The sequence below is a fragment of the Schistocerca serialis genome, chromosome 1 (assembly GCF_023864345.2).
Source record: "Schistocerca serialis cubense isolate TAMUIC-IGC-003099 chromosome 1, iqSchSeri2.2, whole genome shotgun sequence".
NCBI lineage: Eukaryota > Metazoa > Arthropoda > Insecta > Orthoptera > Acrididae > Schistocerca > Schistocerca serialis.
The window spans coordinates 88,789,320-88,809,777 of record NC_064638.1 but is presented as its reverse complement, the minus strand read 5'-3'; the positions used below and the strand labels follow the sequence as shown (position 1 = coordinate 88,809,777).

General features: G+C 40.5%; 1 protein-coding gene across 1 annotated transcript in view; it reads left to right on the top strand.

Moving 5' to 3' along the window:
- Positions 1-20,458, top strand: part of LOC126462349 (protein dopey-1 homolog) — a 345,125-nt gene that overhangs the window by 239,066 nt on the left and 85,601 nt on the right. Inside the window, exons 26-28 of the mRNA XM_050096065.1 lie at positions 3,882-4,044; positions 12,999-13,210; positions 13,295-13,447. Of these exons, the coding sequence (XP_049952022.1) occupies positions 3,882-4,044; positions 12,999-13,210; positions 13,295-13,447 (528 nt within the window). The remainder of the gene's footprint in view (positions 1-3,881; positions 4,045-12,998; positions 13,211-13,294; positions 13,448-20,458) is intronic.

The following is a 20,458-nucleotide window of genomic DNA, read 5'->3' as shown; positions in this document are numbered from 1 at the left end:
CAGTCACTTCCTGTATTCTCGCCTGGAGCTCTGCTACATCACATGCTAGAGGCAGTACATACACCAGATCTGTCATGTTTCCCCGCAGAAGAAGTCACTAGGAGTGAGATCTGGTGATCAGGGTGGCCGTTTCATGAAGCAGCTGTGCCCTTCTGTAGCACGCCTGATCCATTGATAAGGCAGCTCCGTGTTCAGGTACCCACGAACTTACGAAACTACGCTGCGGTGGTATACATGAAAACAAACTTTCAGTGTTTCACTTCAAAATGACACGTGTGATATCTGTACAAAGTTTGGTTCTTGGACAATAAATAATTGAAAGTATTCCTGGACTTTATGTACACCCTGTACTTTCGTAATATGAAAATATGCAGCATACATGTTGCTGCAAATCAAAGATCTTTCCAAAATGCATTTTTTTGTGTAGTTTGTTTCCTAAAGTGGCAGGAGGCTCTATGCTGGTATATAAAAGCTTAACCATTTAACCCTTTAACTGCCCTGGACGAGTTAACGCGCACCTTTGTACCTGTCCCTGTGTTCTCTGAACGTGTTTACATGCGCCACCAGTCTTTCTACCTGGTAGTCTGAACATGTGTACGCGTAGACACATTCAGAGTACCAGGCCAGGTAGGACGACTTATGGCACGCGTAAACACGTTCAGAGCATACAAGGACAGGTACAGAGGCACGTGCGTTAATTCTTCCAGAGCAGTTAAAGGGCTAAAGGACTGATAAGTTTTGTGATCCCGAGGGAAAGTATACTGTCACTTGACACAGAAAAAGTGTATTTTTACCCAGGAGAAAGTTTCTCTTTTTACTGGGAAATCCGGGAAAAACCTGGGAATTTTTTTTCCTTGTCCACGTATTCACCCTGAAATCCTAACTGTTCCCTCCATGCACATTTATGAAATTATAATTTTCCTGCACAGCAGGCAAATAATACTTGAGGGGAGTCATTTTGCTACCCACCTGCCAATTGACATCATATGCACGGACTCCACAGTATATAGGGATGACAATATATAACAAGTTAATTGACAAAAGTACGTTTAATATGAAACCAGAGGTTCTAAAAACAAGGTTACATTTGATTCTTTGGGGGAAATGCTATTATTCAGTATTAGAATTCATAGAGGATGAAATGATAATTAGAGCAAGGGGTAATTAAGTGTTGGGTTTTATTGTATGTATATATAACAAAATTATATTATTATTATTATTATTGTTGTTATTATTATGCTGTTTGTTAACATCAGCTGTTCTAAGTTTATGGTGAAATTTTACAAAAAATTTGATATGTCTCCTGTGCCTGAATCAAATGATTTGGATTATGTACACTATGTGATTAAAAGTATCCAGACACCCCCAAAAAACATACGTTTTTCATATTAGGTGCATTATGCTGCCACCTACTGCCAGGCACTCCATATCGGCGACCTCAGTAATCGTTAGACTTCATGAGAGAGCAGAATGGGGTGCACTGCGGAACTCACGGACTTCGAATGTGGTCAGGTTATTGGGTGTCACTTGTGTCATACGTCGGTACGTGAGATTTCAACACTCCCTAAACATCCCCAGGTCCACTGTTTCCAGTGTGATAGTGAAGTGGCAACGTGAAGGGTCACGTACAGCACGAAAGCGTACAGGCCGACCTCGTCTTTTGACTGATAGAAACTGCCAACAGTTGAAGAAAGTTGTAATGTGTAATAGGCAGACATCTATCCAGACTACCACACTGGAATTGCAGTTAGGCAGGAGGTGAGAAAACTTGGATTTCATGGTCAAGCAACTGATCATAAGCCATGCATCTTGCTGGTAAATGCCAAACTATGCCTCGCTTGGTATAAGGAGTGTAAACATTGGATGATTGAACAGTGGAAAAACATTATGTGGAGTGACGAATCATGGTACACACTGTGGTGAGCCGATGGCCAGGTGTGGGTATGGCGAATGCCCGGTGAACATCATCTGCCAGGATGTGTAATGCCGAGAGTAAAATTCAGAGGCGGTGATGTTATGGTGTGGTCGTGTTTTTCATGGAGGGGGCCTGCATCCCTTGTTGTTGTGTGCGGCATTATCACAGCACAGGGCTACATTGATGTTTTAAGTGCCTTCTTACTTCCCACTGTTGAAGACAATTCTGGGATGGCAATTAGACGATTCAACACAATCGAGCTCCTGTTCACAATGCACGGCCTGTGGCAGAGTGGTTACCATGCAATAACGTCCCTGTAATGGACTGGCCTACGCAGTGTCCTGACCTGAATCCTATAGAACACCTTTGGGATGTTTTGGAACGCCGACTTCATGCCAGGCCTCACCAACCGATATTGATACCTCTCCTCAGTGCAGCACTCCATGAAGAATGGGCTGCCATTCCCCAGGAAACATTCCAGCACCTGAATGAGCACCTACAAGAGTGGAAGCTGTCATTAAGGCTAAGGGTGGGCCAACACCACATTGAATTCCACCATTATCAATGGAGGGCACCATGAACTTTGTAAGTCATTTTCAGGCAGCTGTCCAGATACTTTTGATCACATAGTGTACATTGTGAGAGTATATACCACAAAATCCACAATTCACAATCATTCCATATAGAGAACATGTTTGCAGATTACTGTCTGTATGTGGTGATTCATTATATTGATCAATAATCTTTCTTGTAAGCCAAGAAATTACTTTTTAATACAAATGACTTCCCAGTGTATTATTACTTAATATATATTGTGTCGATATGAGATAGCAGCTCTGTAATCACACAAACTTGATGCTACCAGTATAACAACCTGGAGATTGCAGTGCCAGATTCCAAGCCTTCAAATCTGAAACTCGGCACTCTGCCACAATATGTTATGGTTTCCACAGCTGAAATATGTTGCTCTAATATAGTTATACTGCTGGGTAGACTGCATAGCCATACTTACACTAACTTTAAGTCACTTTATTTTAAATGTTCATCTTGTGTGAACACTCACAAACAGTCAACACAAAAGTATTAGAGTTATTCTGATAGAACAAGAACAGAGTGCATTCTCCAGGAACATGAATCATATATGATATTATCTTGACACCAGTAGTATAAGTGTGCAACATTATCTGTTGTTGCAAGTTCGATGTGTCAGCTCCATCATCCACAAAATACAATTTTACTTTTGTGATTCCTGTATGTTGTGTTTGTCAGTGACTGTGTCGCCTGGAGCCCTGCTACATATTCTCTGTCATTTCCACAGATGTATGTTACTAGAACCAGAAGCACATGAGTAAGATCCATGTAAGCTAAATTGTAATAATGTTGATGCAGCTAAGACTGAAATAGATATCATCTGCTTCTGCATGACTTAATGTCCCAGGTACTAATAAGATTTGCAGTACTGAGCTAACAGCTAATTCATCTCTCCCTGAAAATTGCTGTTTACTGAACCTGTCTTTCCTTCATTAGGAGCTCCAATGTATGGGAAGATAAACATTTTTATTTCAGGTAATAATCTTTGTGGGTAGTAGTATTTGTTGCTGAAGCTGCATTCTTAAGTTTGAGTTGGGGAGGGGAGGGTGCTTGATCTGAGTGACACGGGCTAAGCATCCATTGATACAGTACAAACCTGTCTGTAGAAACCTATTTTAAAATACAGTGGAAAATTACCTTCATTAAAGCCTGTAATGATAGTAAGTCACCTCAGGTCTCAACAAATGTTTAATACTCATTATTCATAATTCTCGAACTCAAATAATGGTTGTTTGTTAATATTGTAATAAATTTTAATGATGTCACAGCATCAGTTACTGGACTCTGCAAGTATTATGCTGCATTATGATGTAATATATGTGATTCAGAAATTTAAACGTACATTCTCTGACCTATTCCTTCTTTATATTTACAGTATCAACATCAGCAGCACAGTACAGTATTCAGGCACAGGCTGTGCTTGCAGAATTATTGGCTCCTCTTCTTGATGTCAGCTATGGCAGCCAAGAAAAAGAGAGAGTGGTTACGCTTCTTACAACTGTTATGTATAACATAACACCGTATCTCAAAAACCACTCGTGAGTACAGCTGTTCATTTTTGTTCTACTTAACATTTCGTATAGATTGTGTTTTTATTATGGATGTGCTGCAGAAGGATTCAAGAAAATAGTTGGCTCTTACTAGCTTCTTTTGATATTTTTAATTGTTTGGAAAAATATTTACAAAGTTAATAAAGTCTCATGTTGCTCTCTGTGCCAGTTCAGTGTGAAATGCCATGAAATTCTTGCTCTTGCATAGTTTTCAGATCTAAAATGTTTAGTTGTCCTGTCTCTCCATGAACTTTCTAAGAGATCTCAAGTTGTATCTGTTTTATCACACTTTTGACACAACCACAGAAGGAGATTTTACGTGTTACAAGCCTCAACTGTGTATAGTGTGCTGAGTGAAACACTGTGAGAGGAGAATGAGGAGAACACTGATAATGATTACTGTCAAGAATAAGCCTCAACTGTGTATAGTGTGCTGAGTGAAACACTGTGAGAGGAGAATGAGGAGAACACTGATAATGATTACTGTCAAGAACACACGCATTTATTGGTGAATACTCGACTTTACAAATTGGCTTAGGCACCAGATCCTGAAGTTCAGCTACTATTCCAGAAGCCAAGGCTGGATAGTAAACAGTTCTTGTCCCTCTAGAATGTTCACGAAGACAGGCTAGCATGTACTCAATAGAAGCAGATGATGCAGTGCAAAGTACACAAGTAGAAAGATGTGTTCTCATTATTGAGCTGACTTGGAACTGCCCTCTCTGCTACAGTGCTGGTGCGTATCATTTCTCTGGCTATGTCACCACTGTGACTTCTTGGTGCACAGCAATTGCTGGACTATATGCTGCCCCAGAGTGGGTTGTCGACCTGTCAATGCCTGGTGGTGTGTGCTGTGCTTACAACACCACACTTGTTTCCCCCAAATCCCCTGGCCATGGTCGCATATGGTTGTGGTGCAAACCGACAGTGAGATGGAGGTTTGGTTGTAGGGGTGGCAGATAGGACGGGAACAGAACTGAAGTCGGCGACAGGCTGCCGTCCGTGCCCAAGCATCTGCCCTGAGCCCTCACGAGAACACCTCGTAAATTGCAGGGAGGACACCTGCCTACATCCAGGGCATAGTCTTGTACGCTGCAGGACCCCTCTTGAAGAGGAAGACGCCAGGGCAAAGATGGACGCCCTCAGTGACATGGACTATTGTGATGATGGCATCAGGGATGAGGGCGCATCCATCTCTATGGGAAGTGCCTCATGCTGAGATGCCATCTGGTCCGCAGTGAACTGCTGTGACCCTGGTTCCTGGCTGCTTGCTGAGTCTGGAAAATGAAACACAGTGGTAGGATCACAGAGTCTCAGAATGTCTTTTGAGCAGTGGCCCTGTAAAGGAAGAAACAACAACATGTTGTGCCCAAGGACGCACGTAACAATCCCCTGTTGCCATCGCTGTCCGGGCTTGAAGGTCTTGAGTATTGCGTCCTGGATCTGAAAATGAGAATCTTTATATTGATGGGTACTCCTCATTAGTGGGTGCAGCATATGAAGCAGGTGCAATGCCGGTGGCCATGGAGGAGTTTGACTGGGGAAGATCCATCTCAAGGTATTGCACGATAGGTGGGCATGAACAATTGCCTGGCCTCCTCCCTGATTGAGTTCTACAGAATGTACTCGACTGCGCCTTGAATGTTCGAACGAAATGTTCAGCTTCGCCATTTGATTGCAGGTGAAATGGCACTGTTGTCACATGTTCAATTCTGTTGGCTGTCATGAGCTGCAGTCCATTATCAGCCACTATAGTCAGATTCATGAACAATGGCATTGTTGACAATTCAGAGCGATAGTAGCGGTACACATGTGCTTGTGCTTTCCGCTTGAAGAAAGCGTATATCCTGCAAATTCTTTTTTTCACTTACTTTTGCAGAATTTGTCACACACCATCACTATCAGCAATGACAACTCGCGTCAAATGGAATCAAAATTCACTAAGCAACTCACTGTTATCATGTTTAATGCTCGCATTAGCTACGCCATTCACAGTGGAGCACTCAGAACATACCAAATACTTGTTGGCTGTCAGAGCATACGTGACATATGAGCCCCGAACAAGTTTAAACTCGACATCCATCGTTCATGACTCCATGTATAACACTTCTGGCAAGCCCCAAGCCCTCAATGCAAAAAATTGAAGTAAGTGTAATGGTTGTACTGGCCTGCATTGTAGAGTTCATCAGAACCATAAAGGGAAAACAACTGAAGGCATCCGCTACAATAAGCCATCATGTGTTCCAGAAAGGTCGAGCAAAATCAATGTGGATGCATTTCCATGGACTGCTGGGGCATGACCAGTTAGAAAAGCATTGAGAGTGAGCCGCCTGTTGCTCCATGCAAGCGACATAGCGTGATGTCCTGTCTTCAATCTGGGTATGCATCCCTGGGCAAAAACAGTGGCATCGACCAAGCTGCTTTGTCCTCATAATACCCCAATGTCCCTGATGCAATAAACTTAAAACATCCTGCTGAAGCATGCAAGGGATGATGACTCAGGCCTGGTCATTCTCAGTGTGCATCAGCAAAACACCATGTTGTACTGACAAGGCTTTACGGATAGCGAAGTATCAACAAACATCTGGCCAAACAATGTCTTTCACTCTCTGTGGCCACCCTGCATGCTTGTAATTCAGCACAATGCTTAAATCGGCATCCACAGCTGTCTCCTGTGCTATGCGTTGAAGGTCCGTGGGAAAATTGTTAACCGTGGAAGTGTCCAGAGCACTTATCTGACAACTTAATGCTTTGGAGGAGTCAAACTGATCAACCTTGTCCAGTGATAACCTTGACAAAACAGTGGCATTGGAATATTGAGCCCTAGGTTGGTGTGATTTAACAGCAGTACAGCCCATTGTTGCAAATTCTGTGCCGTTTGTGGCGGAACAAGCTTCCTTAGGTAGAAGAGTGAAGTGAGTGGCTTTTGATCCGTGACCAAGTAGAACTTCCTTCCTTAGAGGTAATGATGAAACTTGGTTGCACCACAAATGATGTCCAATGCTTCATTTTTCAATTTTACTGTAATTTGCCTGAGTTTTAGTCAGTTGGAGGCAAATGCTGTTGGACAATCTAGTGATCCAACACAACGCCTAGGCCAATAGAAGAAGTGTCAACTGCTAAAACCACTGATTTCGTTGGATAAAAATGTATGAGGCACATGTTACTAAATAGTGCCTGTTTCAGTTGATCAAAAGCCAACTGGCGTGCCTTGATCCATGCAAACGGAACATCCTTACACCGTAACTTGTGAAGCGGAGCTGCAATCTGAAAGGTGTGAGGAATGAATTTGAAGTAGTACTTCAGTTTGTCTAACACTGCGTGCTGTTCATTTAGTTTTTTGGGAGCCGGAAAAATCTTTGATGGCTCGCAAATGAATCTGGGTGGGGTGAATACCCTGCACATTAATGGCATGTCCCAGATATTTTATTTCCGTCTGGAAAAAAGAGCACCTGCCAATAACAGTAATTGAAAAAGGTACTCTAAATTATCTAAATCTTTCTTTGCAGAATTTCCAGATGTGACACTGTCATCCTGGTAATTTGAGCAAAAAGGCACCTTGCCAGTCACTTGTTATAAAAAGTGTTGAAGGATCGCCAGTGCTGAGGCTCCACCAAAGGGCAGACATTGAAATTAAAATATGCTGAGATGAGTGGTAATAACCAAAAATTTCTTTGAGTAGTCATCCACAGGCAATTGGAGATAAGCATAGCCAAGTCTATCTTGGAAAAATAACGACCCTTGCCTAGTCTATCCACTAGTTCCTCTGAGCGAGGGCCAAATGGTAAGTGTCTTATCACGGTCTGAGAGTTCACAGTCGACTTAAAATCAGCACACAGTCAAAGACGACATCCATAGGGTTTGTGAAGGATGACTAATGGGGAAGTCCACTGACTTGCACTGAATTGCTAGATGACCTCATCAACTTGCCATTGTTGTAATCATTCAGTGACATGTTCCGTAAATGGCAATGGGCACTTGTCTAGCTCGACAAAACTTCGGTTCTGCATTGTCTTTGAATGACACATGACAATTGCTAAAAAGTTCACTAAATTTCTCACACACAGCTTGAAGCTTTCCTGTACACACGTGTTGAAATTTCAAACACTGACTTTTGGATTGACAGTGCGAAAATGTCAAAAAAATTCTGTAAAGATTTGGCAAAAAGCACTGTGAATACAACTGTCTTCGTTACAACTTGAAAAGTAGCTGGTGTACTGAAAGTTCCTAAAACTGGAATTTCCTGTCCGTTACCAGCTGACAGCACATGTTTAACTGGACTCAGTACTGGTGATCCTAATTGTTCATAAGTAGGTTTGTTCAGCAGGTAAATGAAGCACCATTGTCCAGTTGCAATTTGCCATCATTCATAGTAACAAACACCTTGCCCCGACTATGTTCCACATCTAAGAGGTAACTATCATTTCCTGCCTGTGTCCGTGAGCCACTACAGTGCGTGACAGATAATGTGGGCAAAGATTTAGTAGTGGACTTGTGTTTGCATTGGCGTGACTTGTTTGGCACATGAAACCCACCTGACTAGTGTTCACTAAGTTTTGTACTTGGGTGACCTTTTACGACATTTACTACAGCCACAGGGTCGCACTGTTTCGTGGGTGACTGCCATGACTTCATTAATGATTTGAACTGGTTTAGTAGCATGTTGCATGGGAATTTGCTGTCCATGCAGCTTTTCCATGCGCACTGACTGAACATAACCTTTTGTGTTGCAAAAGTAACAAATAGTGTTGTGACTTCGGCACTGAGCACACTTACGGCGACTAAAGTACTTTGGGCAAGACTTTGCTATGTTTTTTGTGTCTACTGGCGTTCTGCCGGCGCGGCTTGGCATCATTTATTTATTTATTTATTGTTGCGTGGGACCAAATTAAGGAGAAGTCTCCATGGTCATGGAACGAGTCAGTACATGAAATTATAACACGATATTAGAAACAGATAAAATGAAATATAAAAAAACATATTCAGGTGACAAGTCGTAAGTTTAAATGAAGAAAATCAACAATGTAACACTGGAATTTGCTTAATTTTTTAGCTCTTCCAAGAGCTCCTCGACAGAGTAGAAGGAGTGAGCCATGAAGAAACTCTTCAGTTTAGACTTAAAAGAGTTTGGGCTACTGCTAAGATTTTTGAGTTCTTGTGGTAGCTTATTGAAAATGGATGCAGCAGAATACTGCACTCCTTTCTGCACAAGAGTCAAGGAAGTGCGTTCTACATGCAGATTTGATTTCTGCCTAGTATTAACTGAGTGAAAGCTGCTAACTCTTGGGAATAGGCTAATATTGCTAACAACAAACGACATTAAAGAAAATATATACTGTTAGGGCAATGTCAGAATTCCCAGATTTTTGAATAGGAGTCGACAAGAGGTTCTCGAACTTACACCAAATATAGCTCAAACAGCCCCAAGTCTGTATGTGATGTCACATGCTGTGTCACACGGGCCGGGCAGGCATGAGACGGTTTACGTTCTACAGCACTACTAACACTTTCAATATGCAGTTCATTAATATTTGACATTTTCATCTCCCACTTAGCTAAATCATAAGTGTCCTGAGCCTCAATTAATTATAATACTGTATCTAAAGAAGGGTCAGGTTGTTTCGAAATAGCCGGCCGGAGTGGCCGAGTGGTTCTAGGCGCTTCAGTCTGGAACCGCGGACCGCTACAGTTGCAGGTTCGAATCCTGCCTCAGGCATGGATGTGTGTGATGTCCTTAGGTTAGTTAGGTTTAAGTAGTTCTAATTTCTAGGGACTGATGACTTCTGCTGTTAAGTCCCATAGTGCTCAGAGCCAGTTTTTGTTTCAAAATGGCAACACAAATTCTATTGTCACAAATATTTTGATCCACTGTTTATGAGCTTGACCTGCTGTCTGCTGAAGACAGAAAAACTTGAGCCTTGCAACTGCCACAAGTGTTTGTTCATCAGAGTAAGTGGTCAACTTGTTAACTTAAATCTCAAACTCTAACTGTTCTGGTTGTTTGTCAGGAAACAATTTCACTGTGAGCCTGTAAACTTCCATGGCCACTGTGGAAAGAAAAAAAATGCCTTGCTCTTCGTACCTAGTAGTTGGTATACATCCATATGATTCATCAACTGAGTTATGTATTCTGATCAGTCCTCGCGCAGCTTTTTTTAAATTGCGGAATGGTGGAAGGGCTGATGGGGGTTGCGACTGAGGCTGCTTGTAGATTCTGCTGTTTTTGTGTTAGCTGTGTCACGGCTTGCAGCAACCACTGGATTTTATCACCCTGTAACTGAATAATATGCATTAGACAATTGTCTTGTGATGCAGAAGCCATGCCTGTAAGGAACTCAGATTAGATGCCACATACAAAATAATGACCACTTAAATGTAATTATTACTGTAATAATGTGACCCGCTTTACATACTAGTGAGACACTGGCATCAGGGATCCATGCAACTCAAAATAAATAAAAGAAAAAATTGCTCTATGCCGTTGAAGGAATCTTGCCATAATGTAATAAATCTTGATGTGCAGTTTAATGAGATTGTAATTTCTGAAAGATTGTACCATATTTGCAACGGCTGAATGGTTCGTTCAGCCACAGTTGTTCTACACAAAGTCCAATTGATGTTACAAAGCTAACATGCTACAGCTAAAGTAAAAGTCTGTAGACTAGCAGAACATTATACATACTAACTTCTCAAAAACAATTTTGAAAGTGTTTGTGAGCTTTGATTCAATGGTTGCAAGGGATGAAATTATAGCCTTATGGGAAGGGGAGGGGAGGAGAAGCAATCTGTTAAAAATGCACATTTGTGAAATCAAACTCCTTTTACTATTAACAGTCAATACCACATTACTACACTCTGTGGATTGTAACATGCTTGTTATCTGCCTCTGGCGTGATGTCCACAAAATGGTCAAGACATTGGATTTTCAAGCCTGGCCCACTCTCTGATGGTAGCTCTTCTCAGGTCATCCAGTGTTTGAGGAGCATTGCTATGATAACACACCACAAATTTGACCTGGTGCCAAGGCTGCTCAAGCAGATTCATGTCAACATATACCACAGCCCAATCCATTCAGTTGACTCTTGCCTCCTAGAGGAAGGTGTTCACAAGGTGGTTGTGGTTTTCTGATGATTTTTTTTTTTTTTAAAAAAAAAGATGAAACCCATCAGCAAAATGTTGACTGAATGGCTGCAAAGTATGTTGGAGGATCCTGTCCAGGTACTGCACAACCTTTAAATTGCCCTTGATAGCAATGTGAGGTATCCAACACATGTCCATGATACTGGCCCAAAGCAAGACTGGTCTGCTTCCTAACTAAACTTGAGACACTACGTACCTGTGACATATATTGGAACCTGACCATCTTAACACTCTTCTATGATGGTCATCTGGTGTCAGACAGATGTTGTTGTAATTGTCAGTGAAGAGAACACAATGCTACTGAGCCAGGTTCCATTCCAGGTGTTTCCTAGCCCATCTTCTTTGTGCACTACAGTGCTGGGAGATTTGTACTACTGATGGCAGTGGACTTCTTAGAGGTCAAATCAATTGTGTGGAGATGCTTGTGCACTATCTGGGTCAACAATGCCCTCTCAGTTGCCTTCTGAAAGGCAGTGTGCAGTTCTGTTGCATTTTCCTCGGGGTACTTACAGGCCATAATTTTTAGGGAGCGGTCATCAGCTGGTGTTGTTGACTGCAGGCAGACACTATTCTGTAGTGTTTTGCATCTCACAACATCAGTTGAATTATTGAGTCGCATAGCTGTGATATATGCCACTTTGGTGGACAACATCCCATACTGATGACTTTCCTTCTCCAAAGTGACAACACACTCATATTTAAGCAGGTAATGACTTTTTGAAGCTCATAGACAGACAGAGCAATGAATACAAGCTTCTCTGTCCCATTCATGATTGGAAAAGCAGTGAAATCTGCTAAACTACACTTAGAATGCAAATTTCCTTTTACATCAGTTACACATGGGGTTGCATGTAGAAATTTTCTGTAATCAAAAAAGTATCTCAGGATTTGATGTTTCTGTATGTCCCACAGAAAGTATTGTCAGTTGATGATAATACTTTTTTATTTCTCTTGTCACAAGAACAGTCCTTATTTATTAAGTATGTTATGTAGACACTGACTTTATACCAACAGTATACATGTCTTAAAATCATGTATAATTTTAATTTAGATGTCTAAAGATGTGCGGGCAATTTTAAGGATGTGTTAAATTTATGTGAAGGATGTGCTGAATTTATGTGCATTCATTTTTATTTGTGAAGTCTTTCGTAATGTGCAGTATATTCATAAAATCAATAGTGACTTTCTTTGTTGGCTTTCATCCAGTGATATGATGAAAGTTAGCCGGTCTACTTGTAGTTGCAGCATTAAACAGTAGATAGGACCTTTGCAGTTTGAATAAAGTTATTCGGCTTTTCACTCATTCATTCACTTCTGTTAGGTCACCTGCTATTAATTTTTTAGGTCACCTGATTTTAATTTTGAAATAGGACCTTGGATATTGTAGTGACGTAAAGAAATGAGTGATGATAATGCATTATCAATGTTTTGTCTATTATTGCCAGTAAGTCCTTGTCAACTGTATGTAGAACATTGCAGGTTTAAAGCTGAGAATTTTATTAAAACTTAGCTGTAACTAATTATGCCTTAATTCGTAAGCTGTTTAAACTTACAAAGTGTATTGCATTGATTGTTAAACTATTGACTATTTTTACTTAGAGTGAGGTATCCCTCATGCAAGTGCCTATTCTAAATGTTATTAAAAGAAATAAACAAACTTCATACCACTACTTCATATGAATTGTATGTATACAGATTTAGAGCAACAGTTGCATAATATTTTTGGCGGGAGCTTTATACTCGTGAAACTGTTTTAACTAATTAGTGTTCTAAAACATTAAATTTGTGCTTATGATGTTCAGGCGCCGGAATGTTCCGAGTTTCTTCACATGCTCTCAACTTTTGGCAAGTCTGAGTGGTTATCAGTATACTCGGAAGGCATGGCGGAAGGATGTGTTTGAGTTGCTTCTAGACCCCAACCTATTTCAGATGGAAGCTAAATGCCTTCCTTTCTGGAGAACTGTTGTGGACAACCTTATGACTCATGATACTACAACTTTCCGTGACCTCATGGGTAAAAATTTAGAACTTTTATGTTGTGTTCACTACCTAGTTTCAGATGACTTATGAATTACATCACGTGTTCTTTCTTTTTTAGGGAGAGTATCACTGGCCCAGAGTGGATCTCTGAGCATTTTTTCCAGCCGTGAGCAAGAGTATGAGCAAAGAGCTCAGCTCCTGAAACGTCTTGCATTTGTGATTCTCTGCAGTGAAACAGATCAGTACCACAAGTATATGCCTGAAATTCAAGGTAAAAATATGCATTACAGTTTGGAAATTATTGTTAAAAATTCGTATAAACTTGAAATATTAAACACAAAGTTGATACCCTAAAACATGTTACAGTAAGGAGCATTGTCTTAGTGGTCAACATTGGTACTGCATGTACACTAGCTTGTATGCATTTTTCAACACATTTACAAACAGAATGAACTACATTTAATATTTTATTTTACTGCTTTTCCTCGACTTTTTGGTTTAGCAAAGGTCAGTCTGTAAGTTTTGATCCCTCTGCATATCAGTTCTATTTTGATAGTGCCATTCTTGACAGAATGTTAAAACATAATCTGCCTTCTGTTACTTCTTGTATATCCTACTGTGTGCTGTTAAAACTTCAGCTGTGTTACAGACAGGCGAACTGTGTGTTCTTACTTGAAACACACAGATACAGAGCATAATACTGAGATGTTTTTGGGAGTTGTTCAATATTAGGGAGGTAATTTTTGTTGTAATGTTGTTTCAAAAAGTGTGATCCTGCTATAACAGAAGAAATGATGCCTTAGGGGAACCATGACCACATTTATAAAGAAAAGACACCATCTGGTTGCTCACTTCTATATACAGTTCCTGAAGGTGGAGGGGGGGGGGGGGGGGGACGACCTCACACAGATGATGTCAATGTGACTTTGTACATGGACACACCATCAGCAGGTATGTAAATGAGTATAGGTGCAAGCGGCTCTGACAGGTAGAATGGCCACCAGAGTGTATTATCATTGTTCATGTTTAGTTTTGTTACTAGGATTGGTAGGATATGTAAGGTGCTTATTAGAATTTGACTGATCACTGTGAAGGAACAGAGATGCAGTGTACTTGTGAGGGACAGCATTATCAACACATCACAGTTTGAAAGGGGCCTCATTGTGGATCTCCATTTGGCCAGCTTGTCAAATCATGTAATATCCAAATTTATGGGGCATTTGGATGTCAGGGTTTCAGCTGACCACGTTTGACCACCACAAGGGAGGGTCACTGCATTGTGCACCAAGCACATCGTAACCACTTCATATCTGAGCCTGCCATTCAAGAGCAAGTAATGGACTCCCTGCAACACTTACATCCTGCACCATTGGTTGTTGGAGACTAGTAGCATATGGACTAGAGAATTACCATTTCATGCATAGCTTGATGTTAACACCATAACACAAATGACTGCATATGAAGTGGTGCTATGACTGGGAAGCATGGACTGCTGATGACTGGCTTCACATTGTGTTAAGCAATGAATTGCAGTTCTGCATTATGCCAGATGGCTGTTGTTGGTCAATATGGTAACAACCTTGAGAGAGGTCCCGGTATTCCATTATTTTGAGTGGCACAGCAGTATTATTCGTGGCATCATGGTGTGGCGGGCCATTGGATATAACATCAAATCATGGCTGGTGGTGATCCTTACGTGTTACCTCTCAGACTACAGTATTATCATCCCATTTTCAACAGGACAGTGCTCCTGCACACATGGCACATGCCTCTATGAACTATCTGCATGATGTTGAGGCGAGGCACTCGTGTCACCAGCAAGACCCCCACATCTGTCCTCTGCAGAACATGTCAGACCAAGACCATTGCTACATGTTCTGCAGTCCAAGTTGAGAATGGAAAAATGACTCCTCTATTTTCTACTACCATCAGTCTCCCTGATGCCCCCACTCCCTATTCCACCAACACAACATCCAATGGCACAACAATGCAAATCTCCTATAATGCTTTAGTTTTCGGGGTAGGTAGAGGCAAAGCTTTTACCTTTGTCAGAGTAAGTAAAGACTTATTAAATAACTGTGTCATATGCTTTTGAAAACAATTATGTGTTTTAATTTTTCCTGTTTCTCATTTTTTGGCTCATTTGCTCAATATTTTTTCTATTTGATTTGAAATTAATTTTTCTGCACTTTGTTGCTCCTGAAATTTTGCTGCCCTAGGCTTAATGGTAGATGGTAGAAACAGCCCTGTGTGGGACCAGCTTAGTCATTAACTTTATCCCAGTGCCAGATCCAGGATATCAAGTATCAGTGGCAACAGTTGTGCGCCAGCTTGCCTCAGGTGAGGATACAATGGTTCACTTCCCAACTGAATCAGTATATGCATCCACGCCGGGGGGGGGGGGTGGGGGGGGGGGGGGTGTAACAACATTTTGATAAATCGACTCATACTAGCGAGTTCTTTTTACATGTACTCAGTTTGGAAATCACTTCCATAACACCATACACCCTCTCAAAAAATGTAGTTTCATTTAGTTTCCTCTTCATTTTTGGGTGCTTGACTTATTTTGTCAGGCAGTTTATATTAAGACAGATGTACTGCATATCCCCTCACCAAAAAATTTTTTACCTTAATTTCAAATCCAGCCTTGTACTTTTTTCTTTACTTCTTCGTTGCCATTGAACATGATGCCAAGCAAAGCTTTTTTCATTGGACCAAACAAATAACAGTATGAAGAGGAAAGGTTAGAGCTGTAAGGAGGATGAGGCCAAAGATACCAATCCATTTTGCCAGTAGTCTCCAGCATCACCTTTTGAGTGTTGTCTTGAAGAAGAAGAAGAAGAATCTTTTCCTCTGGCATCCCAGATGTTCCTCTTGATAATGGATTTGATTTTATTTACAGTCAAGCCTGTATGGTATAGGCTTTTTATAGTGCTTTCTTCATCCAAAAATGCATGGAAAATCAGACCATGGACACCCCAAAAAATGGTTAATGTGACTTTGCCAATCAATGGTTGCATTTTGAATTTCTTACAGGTGAGTGTTTCAGGGTGTTTCCAGGGCGCACTCTGACACTTGGACTGCACTCAAAATTATGTATCCAAGTCTGATCACAAGTTAAAATCATGTCCAAAAATACACCACCTTTGCTACTGGAATGATTTTTGAGCTCAGTGCAAATGAGAAATATCTGTTCTTTGTAATAAATGGCTACCTTGCACAAGTCTTATGGTAATTCAGTTTGATTTGAATGATGGATGAGTTATGCCAGCACTTACTTCATATTTTTCAGCAGTTTCGTTCAATTGTAGATCATCAATCTTCTTGGATAAGTGAATCAATAAAAGGTTGCAAGGTCATTACTGTTATGGGTTGCACAGTGCTGCGTTCATTGGCTACACTTTTGCTTCCACTTTTAAATATTTGCATCGAAGCATAAACACTCACATGCTCCACACATCTAATGCTATAGATTTATTTATCGGAGAGAAAGTATTTATTTATCAGAGAGAAAGTAAAAGTGTGTATCACAAAATACTGTTATCAAAAATTCTTTCTTTGAGCAGACATGACATCATAACTAACGCTTTAGACATTATCTTTTCATAAGTATTAATCAAACAGAAGGCTAGCACTCTTCGAAAATTACTTAACTACAGTAACAGTTTTCATTTCCTGCAGTAGGCATGCCTTCACTATATAAATTTGCCTGTTTAACTTTTGAATAATCCTCCGATAACTGGTTTCATTCTGGTGGCGATTTTGTGAAGATAATCTGTACTCCAGACTGAAACTGACTGTGGAAAAAGGGATTGAGGGATCCAGAAATGAACATGGCCCGACACAACTCATAAAACATTTATTACATACAGAGTGCATACAAGTGTACATAGGTATGTCAGTGGAGATTTATATAAACCATGAATACGCAGATCTCGGGCCCCATGTGGGCCCCCCATTAGATGGTGGCCCGCCCCTTGTCATTTGCTGTTGTAGTTACTTTTTTCTGATCCTTCATTCCTTTCCAGAAAGAAGAGGGTGGATCCTTGTAGAACTTAGTTCTTTTGAGAATGCATTGTTGAAACTGCACAAGTGAACTAAAGTGAATTTTTACGAAACAAATTATGAGAACTAATTATGTAATTTGTTTTGTTCCCTGTTGGGGCCTTACATAGTCACAGTGAGGTGTTTGTGCCCTGCAGTACTAGCAAGTCTGTATTATGCCCCTGACATAAACCAACAGAGAAATAGATTCCCATTCAGAACACTCCCACTAGAATCCACATTTGTGGAATATTTATACTATCAGTCAAAATTTCTTAATTGTTGGATGGTATATTGTTAACAGTGATTTGGTCAACATACACAAAAGTAGAAGAAGAAGAAGAAAACAGTGCACCACAAAGGAATTATCCAAATGAGACAGAAATCGGCAGATGTGATGTACATGTATGGATGAACAAATGATTACAATTTCAGAAAAACATGAATCATTTATTTAAGAGAAAAAGCTTCACAAATTGAGCAAGTCGGTAGTGTGCTGGTCCTTATGAAAACAGATATTCAGCTTGGCATTGATTAATGGAGTTGTTGGGTGTCCTCCTGAGGGATATTGTACCAAATTCTGTACAATTGGTGTGTTAGATCTTCAAAATGCTGACGTGACCAGAGGGTCTTGCCCGTGATACACCAAACACTCTCAGTTGGTGAGAAATCCAGTTATGTTGTTGGCCAAGGTAGCATTTGGCAAGCATGAAGACAAGCAGTAGATACTGTCACCATGGACGGGCTAGCACTATCTTGCTAAAATGTAAGCCCAGGATGGTTTGCCACAAAGGGCAACAAAACAGCAGTAGGATATCAACATGACTGTCACCTGCCATACGACTCGGCAACCAAGAGTGGCAGTCTAAGGTACCATTTCTTCTCATAGCAGGATACCTTTGATTGTCATCCATGGTAACCTCACAGCACAGCTGTATGTTGATGATACTCTATGCCCCATTTTGTTGCCCTTTATGTGAGCCACCTGGTCTTACATTCCAGCAAAATAATGCCTGCCTAGACACAGCAAAAGTTTCTACAACTTGTCTTCATGCTTGTCAAACCCTGTCTTGGCCAGCATGCTCAATGGATCTTTCCACAATTTAGAATGTTTAGAGCAGTGTGGGCAGGGTCCTCAAACCAACTCTGGATATTGAAAGTCTGACATACCAGTTGGATAGAATTTGGCACCATATTCCTCAGGGGGCATCCAGCAACTCTTATTGTTCAATGCCAAGCCAAATAACTGCTTGCCTAAAGGCTAGAGGTGGGCCAAAGTGTTATTGACTTGCTCAATTTGTGAAGCTCTTTCCAAATCAACCAATTTTTCTGAAATTGTAATCATTGTTTGTCTGTACAAGGGCATCACATCTACTGATTCCTGTCCCATTTACATAATTCCTTCATGGTGCAATTTATTTATTTATTTTTCATTTTCAAGGAGTGTATTAGGGAGAACATGCTGCATTAGAATTTGTTCTGCTATCTTTTCTCTAATTACGTGAACTCCGGTGCCAGTGTATCAGTATGTCGTTTTTTCCATTGTAACAATTTGTTTTGGGTAAATCAGGCACATCTTTGCTATTGCAGATAAGTTTCAAGCAGCAGAGAAATTTATCATTCTAACCTTTGCAGCCAAGTTGTGATTTTAAAAAGCTGAAATCAGTCGCATGTTCAGCTTCCGTAGTTGAGAGAACTACAGTGGGCTGTTTAACTTCTTTTATACATTTACAGTTCCTTCTGATTTAAACAGAAACCAGTGGTTGAGGGTCTGTTTCTTATATCTCATGAGTAAAGAACTATATGAAGTCACACTATCAGTGTGCAAAGAAAGGCCTAAATTTTGTTCTTACTTCAGAAGTCTTCCGGCAATGAATTTATTCGCTTGGTGGAACAAGCAGTGTCCAGCTTTCCTGCAGACCCAGCAGGAAAAAATCAGGCAAGAGATTTCATATGGCTCAACCCCTCCCCCTTAACAATCTCTCCTCTGTCAAAAGGGCAGCAGAGAAGATTCAGATTTATTTGCCCTATCAGTGGACAAAGGTAATGCCACAGTTCTTCTTTCACAGGATGATTATGTGGGCAAAATGGAACTTTTACTCAAGGACTCAGCATACCTTCAACTGCAGAATGACCGAGCTGAACAGAAAGCAGAAAATGCTTTCATTCTGACAAAGAGTTTGTTGCTTGGAAAATTTCATCGTGCTGCCATTCTAACAAGATATTTGGCAAAAATTCACAAAGAAGTTCACTATATCCCATTACAAGCTTCTGTTCTTAGACTTCATGTCAGAAGATATCAAAATCGCATTTCCAATTCCACAGTTGTTATACAGCTGTTGAAGGCTTTATGTCTTGGTCCCTTGGATTTGGGTGTGAGCTTTTGATGTAATCTCTCTCTTTACTCATCCTCTTGAAGAGTCCTTGATGATAATTAGTGAAATCCTGGAAATGACGACGCTTTGCCACAATATGGTTTATTTCATGACAATTTCTTTGAACAAAATGACTATGGGAAGCCCATCATCCCCCATATTCATCAATTTATTTTTGGAAGTTTTTGAAGGTAGCACTCTGAGACCGGCATTTTTAACCTTTAAGTGGGTGTGTCTGTGCACAAAATACACCAACCACAAAAAAACATTGTTTTGTAACATTCCATTGTTGTTTTACAACTGTGAGCCTGTACTTATTCCTACATTACTGCTTCAGCTAACACAATGATAAGTTGTGTTGTCATACATCTAAGCGAGCATCTGTAATATAAAATAACCACAGAACTAGGTGAGAAAAAATTTACGATCTGTGTAAGAAAATGACCCTGATTCTGAGCTAGCAATGTAATCCTACATTGGGGCAAATATCTTTGGGATAATTAGTAATCAGATAAGAGGCTGGCAGAAATCTGATGCAACTGCACTATTTAATACTCCGAATGGGTCACTAGTGTTGTAACACTCCGGTTTAATCTACTGACTTATCCCGCTTGATCGGGATCTGATAGCAGCCCAAATAGATAATAACTAATGTGACCGTGTACCTAATGGGTATCTTCTCAGTCTCTGGTTTGTCTGATGAATGTTATCACAAGCATGGGTGTGTTGGTCATGCATATAAATATTTGTTTCAAACAGATGGAGTTCTTGGTGTGACTGTGTAGGCTTTCCTGACATATTAAGACGTGACGTATGCTAATCTCACTGATATTCATTTATACCATGAAATGGTGGTCCTGTTA